Genomic DNA, 19,463 nt, shown 5'->3' with positions numbered 1-19,463 from the left:
TTATTGATATAAAAAAATTAAATAAATATATGTTAAAACGGCTTTCCATTTTAGCGTTTATTCAAGTTGGATAATCTTTGGATGCCGACAGCAGTCGCACCATTGGAATACATTGCTTGGACTGTGGCCTACAAAAGCCAATTCATGCTCTTTTCCCTTTTTACGTGATCCATCAAACGCACTTGGGTGTGTCATAAAAGTGCTCTCTGAAAAAAGTGGTCTCTAGCTCAGGCAGAACAAACATAAACCTTTTTTCAATGCTGATTTGAATGTCATTGGGAAAACAGAACGGTGTCAACGATTTTTTCGCAAACATCCTTTCTGAATTTAAAAGTAATCCTAGAAGTAATCTAGTTGTTCAAAAGTATCTGTAATCTGATTACAAAAATGTAGCTGCTAACGTAACTGATTACAGTTAGTCACAGAACTTAGCCCCATCAATGCTCCTCAACTTAAAATATCCTTAACATTATAAAAAAAGGCCAAAACTACCTAAACATTCATTATCATGTTTGCACAACTTTGCAACATAATGTTTACTCTGTTACGGCTAAATAAAGACTGTAACTGAACTGTTGTTAGCAGGGGAGAGCTAGTATTTGCGCAACTTCTGAGTAGTTTACACCGGATATGGCGTCAACATTTGACAAAGACAACAATGACATGTGCTTGCTTTCTACTTCTGAAACAGATACACCCCCCTCCCACATACACACACACTCACAAAAAAAACACACACACTCAAAGATATCTGATAAACAGATTGTGCCCCCCAACTTTACAGAGGGGGGCAGTGACACTGACATAGGGGGGCAGCTCCCACCCTGTCACTGGTGTATTCATACCCCACCCCCCACCCACCACCCTGCCCCAACCTCTCTGTCCTCTTGATAGTTGCCTGATGGAATGCTGTGTGACTTGTGTTATTTTTAGATGGGCCTGGTTGAAATAGTCAAGCTCAGGCTTCATTGAAGATAAACACTAGCTGGTCTCGCGCCGTGTGGCACGTCAACTGTGTCTTGACTTGACCTGAACGATTTGTAGAGCTTTGCTGTGACAGACAAGTACTTATATCCAAAACCACATCTTCTCCGGACTACCTTAATATCGTAACAGAACCAAACTAGGGCTCCTAAGATGTCTCCTGAAGATCGTGGGGCAGGAATGAGGTACATGAGTATGTCTGTTTGTTTTGACATCTTTTGAGTGTGCAATAAGAGAAAGTGAGAGACACTGACAGTCTAACAAACGGTTAAAAGGAGTTTTGAATACGGTTGCAGCTTTCTGTTCATGGTGCCTTAAGAAAGTATTCACACCACTTGACTTATTCCACATATTGTTGTGCTATTGCTACTTTCTGAAGGCACTGTATGTCAGTGATTTAAAAAAACAGTCTTCTAGATAAGGTGCTACACTCCTCATGTTACATAGTTGGTTGTGATTATATTGGGTGGCATGCCTTAAGTTTTCCCTCAAGTATAAGCGACAGGATTATGGTATCCATATTGCTAAGAGTTATAGGTATACAATTCACTCTAGTTTTCTCAACTTAAAACCCAACATGGCTAGGCAAATAAACTTGGATTCAAATACACTTAAGCTCTGTAACAGAAATAATACAGCTTGTGTTCACTTGGAAAGGTGTCAACATTGTTGCATAAAATGTCACGATATCAGGGATATCAACAGACTCACATGGGTGCTGTGTGGCTCAGTTGGTAGAGCGTGGCGCTTGCAGCGCCAGGGTTGTTGGTTTGATTCCCAAGGGGAACCAGTATTAAATATGACAAAAATATATGCACTCACTACTCTAAGTCGCTCTGGATAAGAGCGTCTGCTATAAGACTCAAATGGTAATTTGGGCTTGGGCTCTATCTGGTTTAGACGTGCATGATGACTCTTTTGAAATGGAGGTTTAAGTGAACTGGTCGAGACTTTGCCTTAGGGTTTTGAATAGCAGCCAATATAATTTATCAGGTTGACAACAAACCCACACAAAGTTCTTGCGGAGGGCCTTTGGCATAAAGATATAAGTTGCATCTGGAGTGTTGCGTCTGGAGTGTTCTCTTGTACACACACACAGACTGGTAAACATTTTTACTCCCTCTGTATATCCCTCGGAAATATGTGGATGCTCTGGATTTTTTGGCCGCCATTCCTCACATTGTTTGGATGTGTGTTAAATATAATTTTTAAGGCGCCGTTACTGGACTCATTAGAGGCTCAGACATGTAGCTCCCTATGTTGTTTTAGAGATTACCAATAGCTTGAAATGACGTGTCTGCCTAAGAACTGCTTTGGGTGCCCCTCTGGTCTCTCGATAGGATTGTTGTCATGGAATGATCCCCATGGTTTTCCCAGATGAGTTGGGAATAACAGAGCAATGTGTCTACTGTTAGGTTTGGATGCCATTAAAGAGATGAAAGGACTCATTTTACAGAAGCCTGAGTGAAGTACAAAAGGTATTTCATATCAGGAGTATGTATGGCATAATGTCAATTAACTCAAGAAATACTGTGGTTACGTTCAAGATTAAGGTTGCAGTAATCACGTAGAATCATGAAGTATTAGCATAGTCAGGGTTATAATCTTCCAGTCATCATTCACTGGGTTGGATACCAAAGTGTAGGATACCAAAGGCAGACAAAGGTAGATAGATCAAATGTAATTTAGTAGCAGTGGATGAAAGATACTGAGGTACAAGGACATGACATTAAGAGCTTTTATAGGCTCTGAGAGATCACACAGGGTTGAGCCAGTGTGATCTGAAGTCTTTTAAATGTTGCGCTCCATGTTGAATGGAGTGCCAGGATTTTCTAGGACTTTCCCCTGAAGGGGTTTACCCATGACAGTCAATAGCACTGTCCCACAGAAGTTTAGTTTGGTCTGTCCCTTTTGGCCTACCAAGGATGATACAATGCCCCTATCACTGCATTACAGTACAAAAGCTGGATACTGTTATACAGAGGGTATTGCCTAGTGAGTGGCGCATTGTACCCTTCGAGTTTACCAATGTTTTGACAATGTCTTCTGGGTGTTAGCTTGGAACCAGTCTTTCTCCCTTGGGTTTCCCTTAGGAGTGTTTTCCCAAAAGGAATTTGCCCAGTACCAGAACGCTTGACAAAAGTATTTACCAGTAGACCACATCCCATACCAGGGCATTGTACTTAAGCAGTTCTAAGGAGCAGGGCAGTTTTACAGGAAATGGTGAAATCTTTTTCAGGATTCATTGCCTCACAGACAGGCGTTCAGTCATGCTGTCACATGTGCGCCCGTCACGGTTTCCCTGGAAACCTGTCTCCCTGGGAAGCACGTGCCTGGTATGTGAGAGGCGAATAGCAATCTGACCTTTCTTGACAGAGGTATATGTCAGACATGGGCGTAAATTTGGTGGGGGGCTGGAGTTCAGGAGATACCCTACCCTGGCCTGTTGCTCTTTTCCAGGCTCAGTTGGTAGAGCATGGTGTGTGCAACACCAGGGTTGTGGGTTCGATTCCCATGGGGGGCCAGTACAACAACAAAAAAATGAAAAAAAATGAATGAAATGAAATGTATGTATTCACTACTGTAAGTCGCTCTGGATAAGAGCGTCTGCTAAATGACTAAAATATAAATGTAAATGATGAGTGAGAGGGGTCTGGAGTAAGGCTGGGCGATATGGCCAAAATATAATATCACTATACTTTTTCAAAATGTCTGTATTTCCTCCACTCATTTGAGGTCATTTCCACACTGCCACATAGGGCTGCATGATATGGGCAAACAATCTAGGCCTTATTTTTTTACCAAATGTTGCAATTGCGATTTAGATCAAAACACTTGGGTGAACTGTTGGAATCATGGAAATAGAATGGAAATAGATATAATAAATATTTATAATAGTGGGCACTTTGAATACAGTGCTGTTTGCCATGACAATGAAGGAAAATGCCAGAAGTTATTGTGACAGGGTAGGAACCAAAGTGTTAAGCGTTTCCTAGTGGACCCTATATTCTTTATCTTAGCTACTTCATGTAGCTAACACAATGATGCTTCACGTATTCCTCTTTGATTTAGAAGATACTGTTGTACAAACAACATACTGATTTATATCTACACCATCACTGGTATTATCAGGCTGGATAGGTAGCTACGTTTGCTCTGACTCAGTACATTTATTAGCTAGCTAGCTAGCCAGCTAACCAGCTATTAGCATTAGCGGCTAACAAGATTTAGTCCCAACTGACTAAGAAAAGACAAACTAGCCGTTTTTCAGATGTAAGAAACACAAACTAATAGTGTAATTATAGAACGTTAGTGGTTTTATATTAAGAAGCAAAGTGAAAACACCATCGTTGTTATCAACATTGTTGCATGTGCTGCATTGACCATGCCGACTGAACGCAAGTGTCTCTTGGTTGAGCAACAACTAATGCGCTCCTTGAGTGACAGGGGGTGGGACTAGGTCTGTGTGGAAAGCGGCGTGGAGAGAGAGAGAGAGAGAGAGAGAGAGAGAGAGAGAGAGAGAGAGAGCAGAGAGGGATGATTCAAGTAGCGATGTAAACTATAAAACTATTACACACGGCGTATAAAATGTAACAATTCAAACATTCAAATACCGTTATAGAAGGTAATGTAAAAACTCAAACCGGTCCGTGCATCAATAGTGGTATATTGTAAAATATAGTATACCACCCAGCCCTAGAATGGAGCTTAAGGGGGAAGCAGGCAAAGGGGTGCATTAAGGTGGATATTTGAAAAATCTCAGCAACCAAAACAAATGGGAAAGGGACAGCTGTGTGGGGGTGGAAGGTGGGTTTGTGAGAGAGGGTAACGAGCTGGGAAAGGGCACCGCTCAAATGAACTTCAGTTAATAGATGTCCGCAGCCTGCCAAGAAATCCTGTGTTGCGCTGGCTTTGAAAGCCAAGCCTTTTCCTTGAGAGCTGAGGTCCAGCGATGCCAATTCTCCATCATCTGACAAACGCTCCCACGACAAACAAAGAGAGATTTTCTGAAAGGCATGCTGGGTAATGTAGTTTCATCTCACATTCTTCACCTGCTCTATGCCTTGGAATTGCCTTGAAGCTAATAAATTGCGATACAGTTGTCAGGCTTTCCAGGGTCACATGGGGTATTTCATTACGAGCGGCTCGTAAAGCTCGACCTACTTTCCTGTCGTTAGAAAATGGGTGGAGATTTGTAAAGAGTTAGGTAGTGTTCAGTAACCGCATCTGTCAACGCAATTAGTGTTTAAGGGCACGGTGTTAGGGTTCTTGGGGTCATAGCACTTCAGTACCTATTGCCTATCCACTATCCTACTCCTTGAGCAAGGACACCTTGAGAGATGGAGAGACCATTCATGAGAGTACGCCATGCAAATCCTGGTAAACCCAAACAGATACATATACAGTGCCTTCAGAAAGTATTCACACCCTTTGACTTTTTCAAAATGTGGTTGTGTTACAAAGTGGGACTAAAAAGGATTTAATTGTAAAAAAAAATTGTCAACGATCTACACAAAATACTACGTAATTGTAACAGTATAGCTTCCGTCCCTCTCCTCGCCCCAACCTGGGCTTGAACCAGGGACTCTCTGCGCACATCAACAACTGACACCCCACGAAGCATCGTTACCCATCGCGCCACAACAGCCACGGCCCTTTCAGAGCAAGGGGAACAACTACTTCAAGTCTCAGAGCGAGTGACGTCACCCGATTGAAACGCTATTAGTGCACACCACCGCTAGCCATTTCACATCGGTTACATAATGTCAAAGTGGAAGAGAAATACAAAGTTTGTCACATGAATACAACACCTTACAGTGAAATGCTTACTTACAAGCCCTTAAACAACAATGCAGTTTTAAGAAAAATAAGTGTTAAGTAAAAAATAGATAAGTAAAAAATAATAATTAAAGAGCAGCAGTAAAATAACAGTAGCGAGGCTATATACAGGGGGTACCGGTACAGAGTCAATGTGCGGGGGCACAGGTTAGTCGAGGTAATTGAGGTAATATATACATGTAGGTAGAGTTAAAGTAACAATGCATGGATAATATACAGAGAATAGCAGCAGCATAAACAAGGGGGGGGTGCAAATAGTCTGGGTAGCCATTTGATTAGATGTTCAGGAGTCTTATGGCTTGGGGGTAGAAGCTGTTAAGAAGCCTTTTTAACCTAACCGGTACAGCATGCCGTGCGGTAGCAGAGAGAACAGTCTATGACTAGGGTGGCTGGAGTCTTTAACAATTTTAGGGCCTTCCTCTGACACAGCCTGATATAGAGGTCCTGGATGGCAGGAAGCTTGGCCCCAGTGATGTATTCGGCCTTACACGCTACCCTCTGTAGTGCCTTGCGGTTGAAGGCTGAGAAGTTGCCATAGCAGGCAGTGATGCAACCAGTCAGGATGCTGGCACCACATGGATAGGTCTCTGACCTCCTCCCTATAGGCCGTCTCATCGTTGTCGGTGATTAGGCTTGTAAGCTGGAATCAGGAGGATATAATTATGGTCAGATTTGCCAAATGGAGAGTGAGGGAGAGCTTTGTATGCGTCTCTATGTGTGGGGTATAGGTGGTCCAGAGTTCTTTTTCCTCTGATTGCACATTTAACATGCTGATAGAAATTTGGTAAAACGGATTTAATTTCCCCTGCATTAAAGTCCCCGACTACTAGGAGCGCCACCTCTGGGTGAGCGTTGTATGCTGTAATGTTAAGATTTCCCTTCACTGGAACTAAGGGGCCTAGATCGAGCCATGAAAAACAGCCCCAGACCATTATTCCTCCTCCACCAAACATTACAGTTGACACTATGCATTGGGACAGGTAGCGTTCTCCTGGCATCCACCAAACCCAGATTCGTCCCTCGGACTGTCAGACGGTGAAGTTTATCACTCAGGGGAATGCGTTTCCACTGCTCCAGAGTCCAATGGTGGCGAACTTTACACCACTCCAGCCGATTCTTGGCATTGTTCATGGGGATCTTAGGCTTGTTTGCGACTGCTCAGCCATGGAAACCCATTTCCTGAAGCTTCCATCTGACAGTTATTGTGCTGACGTTGCTTCCAGAGGCAGTTTGGAACTCGATAGTGAGTGTTGACAGACAATTTTTACGCATTACACGCTTCAGCACTCGGTGGTCCCGTTCTGTGAGCTTATGTGGCCTACCACTAGACGTTTCCACTTCACAATAACAGCACTTACAGTTGACCGGGGAAGCTCTAGCAGGGCAGAAATGTAAAGAACTGACTTGTTAGAAAGGTGGCATCCAATGACGGTGCCACATTGAAAGTTACTCTGCTCTTCAGTTAGGCCATTCTACTGCCAATGTTTGTTTATGGAGATTGCATGACTGTGTGATAAATGTTATACACCTGTCAGCAATGGGTGTGGCTGAAATAGCTGAATCCACTCATTTGAAGGGGTGTCCACATACACCAAAGTATCTTCATTACATAACTATTCAACCCCCTGAGTCAATACGTAATAGAATCACCTTTGGCAGCGATTACAGCTGTGAATTTTGTCACTAAGAGCTTTCCACCACTGGATTGTGCAACATTTGCTCATTATTCTTTTCAAAATTCTTCAAGCTGATGATAATTGCTAGACAACCATTTCCAGGTCTTGCCATAGATTTTCAAGTACAGTGCATTCTGGAAGAATTCAGACCCCTTCCCTTTTTCCACATTTCTTAAGTTACAGCCTCATTGTAAAATTGATTAAATACATTTTATTCCTAATCAATCTTCACACAATACCCCATGAAGACAAGGCGAAAACACATTTTTTATATTTTTGCAATAAAAAACTAAACAGAAATACATTATTTTGATAAGTATTCAGTCCTTTTGCTATGAGACTCAAAATTGAGCTCAGGTGCATCCTGTTTCTATTGATCATCCTTGAGATGTTTCTACAACTTGATTGGAGTCCACCTGTGGTAAATTCAATTGATTGGACATGATTTGGAAAGGCACACACCTGTCTATATAAGGTCCCACAGTTGACAGTGCTTGTCAGAGCAAAAACCAAGCCATGAGGTCGAAAGAATTGTCGGTAGAGCGCTGAGACAGGATTGTGTCGAGTCACAGATCTGGGGAAGGGTACTAAAATATTTCTGCAGCAGTGGAGGTCCCCAAGAACACAGTGGCCTCCACCATTCTTAAATGGAAGATGTATGGAACCACCAAGACTCTTCCTGGAGCTGGCCAAACGGAGCAATCGGGGGAGAAGGGTCTTGGTCAAGGAGGTGACCTGGTTACTCTGAGCTCCGGAGTTCCTCTGGAGATGGGAGAACCTTCCAGAAGGACAACCAACTCTGCAGCACACCACCAATCAGGCCTTTATGGTAAAGTGGCCAGACGGAAGCCACTCCTCAGCCCGCTTGGAGTTTGTCAAAAGGCACCTGAATAACTCTGTCCATGAGAAACAAGATTCTCTGGTCTGATGAAACCAAGTTTGAACTATTTGGCCTGAATGCCAAACGTCACGTCTGGAGGAAACCTGGCACCATCTCTACGGTGAAGCATGGTGTTGGCAGCATCATACCCAAGAAGATTCGAAGCTGTAATCGCTGCCAAAGGTGCTTCAACAAATTACTGAGTAAATGGTCTGAATACTTATGTAAATGTAATATTTCCTTTTTGTTAATAAATTTGCAACAATTTCTAAACCGTTTTTTTGCTTGGTCATTATGGGTTATTGATGAGAAAAATAATAATTTAATCAATTTTAGAATACTGCTTTAGTAACAATGTGTAAAAAGTCAAGGGGGTCTGAATACTTTAAGTCCAAACTGTTACTCGGCCACTCGGGAACATTCATTGTCTTCTTGGTAAGCAACTCCAGGGGTAGATTTGGCCCTGTGTTTTGGGTTATTGTCCTGCTGAAAGGTGAATTCATCTCCCAGTGTTGGGTGGAACGCAAACTAAACCAGGTTTTCCGCTAGGATTTTGCCTGTGCTTAGCTCTGTTTCTTTATCCTTTAAAACTCCCCAGTCCTTAACGATTATCAGCATGCCCATAACACAATGCAGTCACCACTATGCTTGAAAATATGTAGTGGTACTCAGTTATTGTATTTGCTGCAAACATGACACTATGCAGGACAAAAACTGAATTGCTTTGACACATTTTTTTTGCAGTTTTACTTTACCTTGTTGCAAACCAGATGCATGTTTTGGAATATTTTTATTCTGTACAAGCTTCTTTTCTGTCATTTAGGTTAGTATTGTGGAGTAACTACAATGTAGTTGATCCATCCTCAGTTTACTATGACAGCTAGAGGTATATACAAAAGTATATGGACACACCTTCAAATTAGTGGATTTGGCCATTTCAGCCACACCTTTTGCAGACAAGTGTATAAAATCACGCACACAGCCATGTAATCTCCATACGCAAACACTGGCTTTACTGAAGAGCTCTGACTTTCAACATGGCACCATCATATGATGCCACCTTTCCAACAAGTCAGTTCGTAAAACTTTCTGCCTTGCTAGAGCTGCTCCGGTCAACTGTAAGTGCTGTTTTTCTGAAGCGGAAATGTATAGGAGCAACAACGGCTCAGCCGGGAAGTGATAGGCCACACAAGTTCACAGAACGGGACTGCTGAAGCGCCTAACGCGTACAAATTGTCTGTCCTCAGTTGCAACACTCGGTACCGAGTTCAAAACTGCCTCTGGAAGCAACGTCAGCACAAGAACTGTTCGTCGGGAGCTTCATGAAATGGGTTTCCATGGTGGAGTAGCCGCACAAAAGCCTAAGATCACCAGGTGCAATGCCAAGTGTTGGCTGTAGTGGTGTAGAGCTCGCCCCCATTGGACTCTGGAGCAGTGGAAACGCATTCTCTGGAGTGATGAATCACACTACAAAAATCAAATCTAATTTTATTGGTCACATACACATGGTTAGCAGATGTTAATGCAAGTGCAGCAAAATGCTTCTGCTTCTAGTTCCGACAGTGCAGTAATATGTCCTGGAGGGCAGGTAGTTTGCCCCCGGTGATGCGTTGTGCAGACCGCACCACCCCCTGGAGAGCCTTGCGGTTGAGGGCAGTGCAGTTGCCGTACCAGGCGGTGATACAGCCCGACAGGATGCTCTCAATTGTGGATCTGTAAAAGTTTGTGAGGGTTTTAGGTGACAAGGCAAATTTATTCAGCCTCCTGTGTGGGTGGACCATTTCAGTTTGTCCGTGATGTGTACGCCGAGGAACTTAAAACTTTCCACCTTCTCCACTACTTTCCCGTGATGTGGATTGGGGGGTACTCCCTCTGCTGTTTCCTGAAGTCCACGATCATCTCCTTTGTTGACGTTGAGTGTGAGGTTGTTTTCCTGACACCACACTCGGAGTGCCCTCACCTCCTCCCTGTCTCGTCGTTGTTGGTAATAAAGCCCGCTACTGTTGTGACGTCTGCAAACTTGATTGAGTTGGAGGCGTGCATGGCCGTGCCGTCAGGGGTGAACAGGGAGTACAGGAGGGGGCTGAGGACGCACCCTTATGGGGCCCCAGTGTTGAGGATCAGCGAAGGGGAGATTTTGTTTCCTACCTTCACCACCTGGGGGCGGCCCGTCAGAAAGTCCAGGACCAAATTGCACAGGGCGGGGTTGGGACCCAGGGCCTCAAGCTTAATGATGAGCTTGGAGGTTACTATGGTGTTAAATGCTGACCTGTAGTCAATGAACAGCATACTTACAAAGGTATTCCTCTTGTCCAGATGGGATAGGGCAGTGTGCAGCGTGATGGCGATTGCATCATCTGTGGACCTGTTGTGGCGGTATGCAAACTGAAGTGGGTCTAGGGTGGCAGGTATTGTGGAGGTGATATGATCCTTGACTAGTCTCTCAAAGCACTTCATGATGACAGAAGTGAGGGCTATGGGGCGATAGTCATTTTGTTCAGTTATCTTTGCCTTCTTGGGCACAGGAACAATGGTGGACATCTTGAAGCACGTAGGGACAGCAGACTTTGATAGGGAGCGATTGAATATGTCCGTAAACACACCAGCCAGCTGGTCTGCGCATGTTCTGAAGACGCGGCTAGGGATGCCGTCTGGGCCAGCAGCCCTGCGAGGCTAAACACATTTAAATGTCTTACTCACGTCGGCCACAGAGAAGGACGGTGGGAGCACGCAGTTCTTGGTTGCGGGCCGCGTCGGTGGCACTGTATTATCCTCAAAGTGGGCAAAGAATGTGTTTTAGTTTGTCTGGAAGCAAGACGTCGGTGTCCGTGACGTGGCTGGTTTTTCTTTTGTAGTCCGTAATTGCCTGTAGACCCTGCCACATATGTCTCGTGTCTGAGCCATTGAATTGCGACTCCACTTTGTCCCTATACCAACATTTCGCTTGTTTGATTGACTTGGGAGGGAATAACTATGCTGTTTATATTCCTAGTCATCTTTCCATGGTTGAATGCGGTGCTTCGCGTTTTCAGTTTTGCGCGAATGCCGCCATCTATCCACGGTTTCTGGTTAGGGTAGGTTATAATGGTTACAGTGGGTACAACATCTCCAATGCACTTCCTTATAACTCACCGAGTTAGCATATAATTCAATGTTATTCTCTGAGGCTTCCCGGAACATTTCCCAGTCCGCGTGATCAAAACAATCTTGAAGTGTAGATTCTGATTGGTCAGACCAGTGTTGAATTGTTCTAGTCACGGGTACATCCTGTTTGAGTTTTCTGTAGGACCGTAGGAGCAAAATGGAGTCGTGATCGGATTTGCCGAAGGGAGGGCGGGGGAGGGCCTTGTAAGCATCGCGGAAGTTAGAGTAGCAGTGGTCCAGTGTATTTCCCGCGCTTGTGCTACAGTCAATGTGCTGAAAGAATTTAGGTAGCCTTGTTCTCAAATTAGCTTTGTTAAAATCCCCAGCTACAATAAATGCAGCCTTAGGATAAATGGTTTCCAGTTTACATAGAGTGAAGTTCCTTGAGGGCCATCGTGGTATCTGCTTGGGGGGATATACTCGAAGAGAATTCTCTTGGGAGATAATGTGCATTTCATTGTAAGGAATTGTAGGTCAGGTGAACAAAAGGACTTGAGTTCCTGTATGTTGTTATGATTACACCATGAGTCGTTAATCGTTAAGCATTCACCCCCGCCCTTCTTCTTCCCAGAGAGATGTTTAATTCTGTCGGTGCGACGCATGAAGAAACTCGGTGGCTGTACCGAGTCTGACAACATATACCGAGAGAGCCATGTTTCCGTGAAGCAGATAATGTTACAATCTCTGATGTCTCTCTGGAAGGCAACCCTTGCCCTAATTTCATCCATCTTGTTGTCTAGAGCCTGGACATTGGCGAGTAATATACTCAGAAGTGGTGGGTGGTGTGCATGCCTCCGAAGTCTTCCCAGGAGGCCGCTCCATCTACCCCTTCTGCGGCGACATTGTTTTGGGTCAGCCTCTGGGATTAGATCCAATATCCTGGGTGGTGGTCTCAACAAAGGATCCGCTTCGGGAAAGTTGTATTCCTGGTCGTAATGTAAGTTGACGTCACTCTTATATCCAATAGTTCTTCCCGGCTGTATGTAATAACACTTAAGATTTTCTTGGCTAACAAAGAAATAATACATAAAAAAACGAAATACTGCATAATTTCCTAAGGACTCGAAGCGAGGCTACCATCTCTGTTGGCGCCATCTTGCTAATTGACACCATCTGGCATTCTGAGACAAATCTGGGTTTGGCGGATGCCAGGAGAACACTGCCTGCCCCAATGCATAGTGCCAACTGTAAAGTTTGGTGGAGGAGGAATATTGGTCTGGGGCTGTTTTTCATGGTTCGGGTTAGGCCCCTTAGTTCCAGTGAAGGGAAATCTTAACTCTACAGCATACAATCACATTCTAGACCAGTGTTTCCCAACCGGGGGTACGGGTACCCCTAGGGGTACGTGGGCAGTCCCCAGGTGGGAAGATTTTCAAAAATGTGAAGGGGAAAAAAAAGGGAAGAATATTACCCCACAAAAAATATATTTAATTAAATTTGAATAGGCAGAAAAACATTTACTGAGGTCACTGGTGAGAAATCTCTAGTTATTTCATATTTTATAGGCCTAGTTTTTTACTTTAGTTTTGGGGTGTGAGCAATGCTCTGTCTACCTGGCCTCTTGGCTCAATGTTTGATCCTCTGCTCGTGCCAAGTGCACGTGATCCTTTGCTCCACGCGCTAGACTGCCTGCTGCTGTTATCCTCACAGAAGCTATGATGCTGATGAACTGAAGGCTGTACCATTGTCAAATAACATGGTGTGCCGTAGTGTCGATGACATGGGCGTTGATATTATTTATCAATTGGTGAAAAAACTATAATAATTCCGGTCCATTTTCTCTGCAGTTGGACGAATCAACTGATGTCAGTGGGGAAGCCCAGTTGATTGCGTTTGTACAATACAAAGACATTTCGGAAATTAATGAGCACATTCTGTTCTGCAAGAAGCAAACGGGGAGAACTTCAGGTGAGGATGTGTTTCACGTTATTGACAGCTTTTTCTCAGAGCACAATCTGGATAAGAAATCCTGTGTTCATGGATCGTGCTGCATCAATGTCTGGGAGAGTGAAATTATGAATTACCCAAATAAAGATAAATCCCACTGTATCATTCACAGAGAGGCATTGGCTAGCAAGAGAATGAGTACTGAGTTACATGATGTTTTGAATGACGCAGTGAAAGTGGTTCACTTTATCAAGTCCAGGCTTCTGAATCACCGATTGTTTGAAAGGCTCTGTAATGACAGTGGGACTGAGCACAAGCAGCTACGGCTTCACACCGATGTCCATTGGCTATCCAGAGGGAAATGCTAGAGGCTTTTTGAGCTGTGTGCCGAACTAAGTGATTTTCTGTCTGAGCATTTACACACCCCCTTGTGTCTGTGTTTGAGGACATAGACTGGAGAGCCTGCCTTGCCAATCTTGCTGATGTGTTGAGCAAACTGAACAACCTGAATCGAACTCTGCAAGGTAGACACACACATCCTAAAGATGTATGACAAAGTGTGTGCATTCATGAAGAAGATCTGACTCTTGGAGAGGAAATGTGAAGATGGGGAAGTAAGTTGTTTTCAGCAGCTTGACAGCTTAATGTTGACAATAGTGCAAATAGTAAGCTCACATTTATCCAAACTCAACAGTGAGTTCAACTCCTACTTCCCTGACATTGAAAACAAGTCTGCCAAACTTGACTGGGTGCGTAAACCACCTTTTTGTCAAATTTACAGCAAATCTAGGAATCACACCGGTCGGAAATGCATGAGGGGGTACTTCAGGCAGGTCAAAGTGTTTTAGTAGTACAGAACCCAAAAAAGGTTGGGAACCACTCTTCTAGACGATTCTGTGCTTCCAACTTTGTGGCAACAGTTTGGGGAAGGCTGTTTCCTGTTTCAGCATGACAAAACTCCAGTGGAAAAAAATGAGGTCCATATAGTAATAATTTTTGTCGAGATCGGTGTGGAAGAACTTGACTGGCCTGCACAGAGCCTTGACCTCAACCCCAGCGAACACCTTTGGAATGAATTGGAATGCCTACTGCGAGCCAGGCCTAATCGCCCAACATCAGTGCCTGACCATACTAATGCTCTTGCGGCTGAATGGAAGCAAGTCCCAGCAGCAATGTTCCAACATCTAGTGGAAAGCCTTCCCAGAAGAGTGGAGGTGGTTGTAGCAGCAAAGGGGGAACCAACTCCATATTAATGCCCATGATTTTGGAATGAGATGTTCGACGAGCAGGTGTCCACATACTTTAATACTTATTGAATGAAGACATTTCAGATTTTCCTTTTAATACATTTATAAACATTTCAAAAAACATAATTCCTCTTTGACATCATTGGGTATTGTGTGTAGGTCAGTCACACAAAAAAATATCAATTTAATCCATTTGAAATTCAGGCTGTAACACAACAAAATGTGAAAAAAGTCAAGGGGTGTGAATACTTTCTGATACGGATCATAACACATTTATTCATGTGACTTACAGTTTATAAAATGTGTCTAATTAAAGTTTCCCTTTAAGTCATCTGCATTTGATGCTTTTCGCCACTATTGCCTCTTTGCTATGTTTATGGCCCTTTCTGGTTTAAGACTACCCACTTTAAATTAAGGCGGGAGCCTCAAAGCAGTGTTAAGTGGCGAGAATGATTTATTTTTAACAAATCACCTTTTATTTATACACGTAAGTGCATTAAGAACAAATTCTTATTTACAATGACGACCTGTCAAAAGAGAATCTGCCTGTTCTGGGACGCAACCAGATCTTCATGGTGACTGTAAGTGATTTCACACCACCAGTGTCCAGGACAGCTGCTTTCACAAGACATGTGGCCTCCGCCAACACTTTAACATTTTGCCATTGTTATTTAATCCGATAAGACCCCTTCTGACACCCCCCGATTCTAGCTGTCCAACACTGACCCTGTTGAAAGTTGACCTACAGATATAGTCCCTTTGTCACTGTCCTTATGCACCAGTAGATTATTGTGGTATCACTAGAGAGTACCTTCAGTGTGTATGCTGACTATGTACAGTGCAGGATCAGTGGTGCATGCCAATACCAGTGTCATGCCAAAATTGACTGTATCCCACAAGTTAGCTAAAGGGTAGGTGTGCGGAAGACTGACTTCTAGGGCTGTGGCGGTCATAAAATTTCATCAGCCGGTCATTGTCAAGCAAAGAACTGTCGGTCTCACAGTAATTGACCATTAATTAACATAAACACATTTAGCATCTCCTGGCTTCCACACATAGCCTACAAGCCATTTTAAAAAGTCTTGTAAGTCCATGTAATATAGCCTACACCTTCACAATAAATCCATTATTTATTTTAGACAGGTTTAAAGAAGCATGATATGAAGAAAATGTAGTCTATTTCAGAAGAAAATAATAGCATACTCTGAGTTGTCCTGATGTGGCTATGCCAAATGGCTGTGGGCTACAGTAGTTCATTTAGCAGACAATATTTTCTTATAATTCCGTGGCATTATTTTATAGTATGAAAAATACAATTGGACAAAGCTGAATAAAATATACTGCTCAAAAAAATAAAGGGAACACTTAAACAACACAATGTAACTCCAAGTCAATCACACTTCTGTGAAATCAAACTGTCCACTTAGGAAGCAACACTGATTGACAATAAATTTCACATGCTGTTGTGCAAATGGAATAGACAACAGGTGGAAATTATAGGCAATTAGCAAGACACCCCCAATAAAGGAGTGGTTCTGCAGGTGGGGACCACAGACCACTTCTCAGTTCCTATGCTTCCTGGCTGATGTTTTGGTCACTTTTGAATGCTGGCGGTGCTTTCACTCTAGTGGTAGCATGAGACGGAGTCTACAACCCACACAAGTGGCTCAGGTAGTTCAGCTCATCCAGGATGGCACATCAATGCGAGCTGTGGCAAGAAGGTTGGCTGTGTCTGTCAGTGTTGTGTCCAGAGCATGGAGGCGCTACCAGGAGACAGGCCAGTACATCATGAGACGTGGAGGAGCCCGTAGGAGGGCAACAACCCAGCAGCAGGACCGCTACCTCCGCCTTTATGCAAGGAGGAGCAGGAGAAGCACTGCCAGAGCCCTGCAAAATGACCTCCAGCAGGCCACAAATGTGCATGTGTCTGCTCAAACAGTCAGAAACAGACTCCATGAGGGTGGTATGAGGGCCCGACGTTCACAGGTGGGGGTTGTGCTTACAGCCCAACACCGTGCAGGACGTTTGGCATTTGCCAGAGAACACCAAGATTGGCAAATTCGCCACTGGCGCCCTGTGCTCTTCCCAGATGAAAGCAAGTTCACACTGAGCACGTGACAGACGTGACAGAGTCTGGAGACGCCGTGGAGAACGTTCTGCTGCCTGCAACATCCTCCAGCATGACCGGTTTGGCGGTGGGTCAGTCATGGTGTGGGGTGGCATTTCTTTGGGGGGCCGCACAGCCCTCCATGTGCTCGCCAGAGGTAGCCTGACTGCCATTAGGTACCGAGATGAGATCCTCAGACCCCTTGTGAGACCATATGCTGGTGCGGTTGGCCCTGGGTTCCTCCTAATGCAAGACAATGCTAGACCTCATGTGGCTGGAGTGTGTCAGCAGTTCCTGCAAGAGGAAGGCATTGATGCTATGGACTGGCCCGCCCGTTCCCCAGACCTGAATCCAATTGAGCACATCTGGGACATCATGTCTCGCTCCATCCACCAACACCACGTTGCACCACAGACTGTCCAGGAGTTGGCGGATGCTTTAGTCCAGGTCTGGGAGGAGATCCCTCAGGAGACCATCCGCCACCTCATCAGGAGCATGCCCAGGCGTTGTAGGGAGGTCATACAGGCACGTGGAGGCCACACACACTACTGAGCCTCATTTTGACTTGTTTTAAGGACATTACATCAAAGTTGGATCAGCCTGTAGTGTGGTTTTCCACTTTAATTTTGAGTGTGACTTCAAATCCAGACCTCCATGGGTTGATAAATTGGATTTCCATTGATTATTTTTGTGTGATTTTGTTGTCAGCACATTCAACTATGTAAAGAAAAAAGTATTTAATAATATTATTTCTTTCATTCAGATCTAGGATGTGTTGTTTAAGTGTTCCCTTTATTTTTTTGAGCAGTGTATAAATATGTTCTCCAAACGATTTGAGGTAGTGCACACATGCGGCTATTCTGTGTTGAGTGGTTGGTTAACAAATAAATAGGTACTCCTATATCCTTAATTTAGAGTTACTAATGTAACTTTAGTTCTTCTACAAACGTTGGGCTATATGTTTTGATTTTTAATACATTGTAAGGTTGCATGATGTGGCTCTAATGATGATTTGAAAAAAGTAACTTGAAAGGCATGAGCTCTGCTTAGTTTTTTTACGCAGCTTGTACACACTCCAATAGCCTCTCATTCACAATTTGACAAGCACTTGATAATGCCTCGAATTTCACGGCGGCATCCCCTTTGTGGCCGTAATGCACCCTAAAAGAATTCCTGCCTTTTGAGGCCTGGAGTGCTGCGTTGTGCCCTTCTCCCTGAGATGTTATTTTCTATGGTAGAGTAGGTCAGGGCGTGACAGGGTTTTTTTCTAGTTTAGATTTTCTGTTGTTATGTTCTAGTTTTTGTATTTCTATGTTGTCGTTTTTTGGGATGATCTCCAATTAGAGGCAGCTGCTCATCGTCTCTAATTGGAGGTCATACTTAAGTAGTTGTTTTTCCCACCTGGTTTTGTGAGAGATTGTTTTTGAGTTAGTGTATGTTGCACCTCTTCATCACGGTTTGTTGTTTTTGTTTTTTAGTTTATTTGTATATCTTGAATAGTTTCACAGTGAAAATAAAATGTGGAACGATACACACGCTGCGCTTTGATCCCATTCTTCAGACAGCTGTGACAATTATGCTATAAGCGCAAATGTTCCATTAGCAGAAAACACCATTATCAAAAGTGACCGCAAATGCAATCATGCATGTAATGCTTTTATTATGAAGGTCCATTTTTATGGTGAAAACTTTATAAGCAGTGTGTGAGTTTATATGCAAGGGCTCTCTACCCCTTGTAAAGCGAATTTGCTTAATTTTAAGAAGTTATTTGGCCACTTTATTAAAACATATAGGCCTATGGGCTAGGCTACATGAGGTGTGCTATGATTAGAAAAAGTCTCAAAAAAAGGCATTGTTTCTTACGCTGGGCATCATTCACAAGTGATAATATATAATTCACAAGTGATAAGCTAATATTGTCACCCATCAGACTATTATTTATTTATCTTGTCTTTACATATACTAAATAATATATGTGTGAAATTTGTTTTGATTTAGAATGGACCATTATCATGCACCTGTATCGAAACGGGCAGTGGGAAAAAAATACATGTCATCTATGCACTTAAATAGCGAATGGAGGATGCTTTTCCCCGTGGTTCATTTTCATGCTAGTCAGGTAGGCTACCCTAGTTACTGTCTCTTGTTGTAAAGATAAGCAATGTGTTTAATATTAGGAAAGTTGAGAAATAAATATAGTAGGCCTAGCCTATAGAAAGCTGATGGGATCCTCGTTTTCTCCCACAGTTGTAACTCCTGTAGAATTGTTGCGCAACATGAGTTCATGGACTGTCATGAAGTGTTTGATTAGATTTAGCTAGCAAATTTTGTAGGCTACTAATGACCATCAGCAGCATCAGAGCTTGGAGAAGCCTAATTACCGTGGAATTTGACTGCCTTCATGACTCGTGACTGCCGGTATGGCAGTAATACGGTCACCACAACAGCCCTACTTACTTCCCTATGTTTTTATGCGAAACAAACTAACAGATAAGTTTGCTCTACTGCTCATCCCCTTCTCCAACTCTCTCTACTCAAACATTATTCATTTTGTTACACATCAAAGCAAAACTCACCTTTACCTTCACTGACGTATTCAACCTTCTAGGCACTGAACCAAACTAATTTACAGAGCAGCTAGAATGTTAACGGCTCATTTCCGGTAACAACTACAGCAATTTGTGTATATTTTTCAGCAA

The 19,463-nt window shown here is 43.4% G+C and overlaps 1 protein-coding gene across 2 annotated transcripts in view; it reads left to right on the top strand.

The window, feature by feature from the left end:
* The window catches only part of retreg1 (reticulophagy regulator 1), a 72,544-nt gene that overhangs the window by 37,444 nt on the left and 15,637 nt on the right, over positions 1-19,463 (top strand). Inside the window, exon 1 of one of the 2 annotated variants that reach the window (XM_029703956.1) lies at positions 953-1,169. The exons of the other annotated variant lie outside the window; for it this stretch is intronic. Coding sequence (XP_029559816.1) covers positions 1,138-1,169 — 32 coding nt within the window. The 5' untranslated portion in view covers positions 953-1,137. Of the gene's footprint in view, positions 1-952; positions 1,170-19,463 lie in introns of those variants that run through there. 2 annotated transcript variants of the gene reach the window in all.

Source organism: Salmo trutta, chromosome 21 (assembly GCF_901001165.1).
Source record: "Salmo trutta chromosome 21, fSalTru1.1, whole genome shotgun sequence".
Lineage (NCBI taxonomy): Eukaryota > Metazoa > Chordata > Actinopteri > Salmoniformes > Salmonidae > Salmo > Salmo trutta.
The sequence above is the reverse complement of the archived record's forward strand: the minus strand, read 5'-3'. Positions and strand labels throughout refer to the sequence as shown.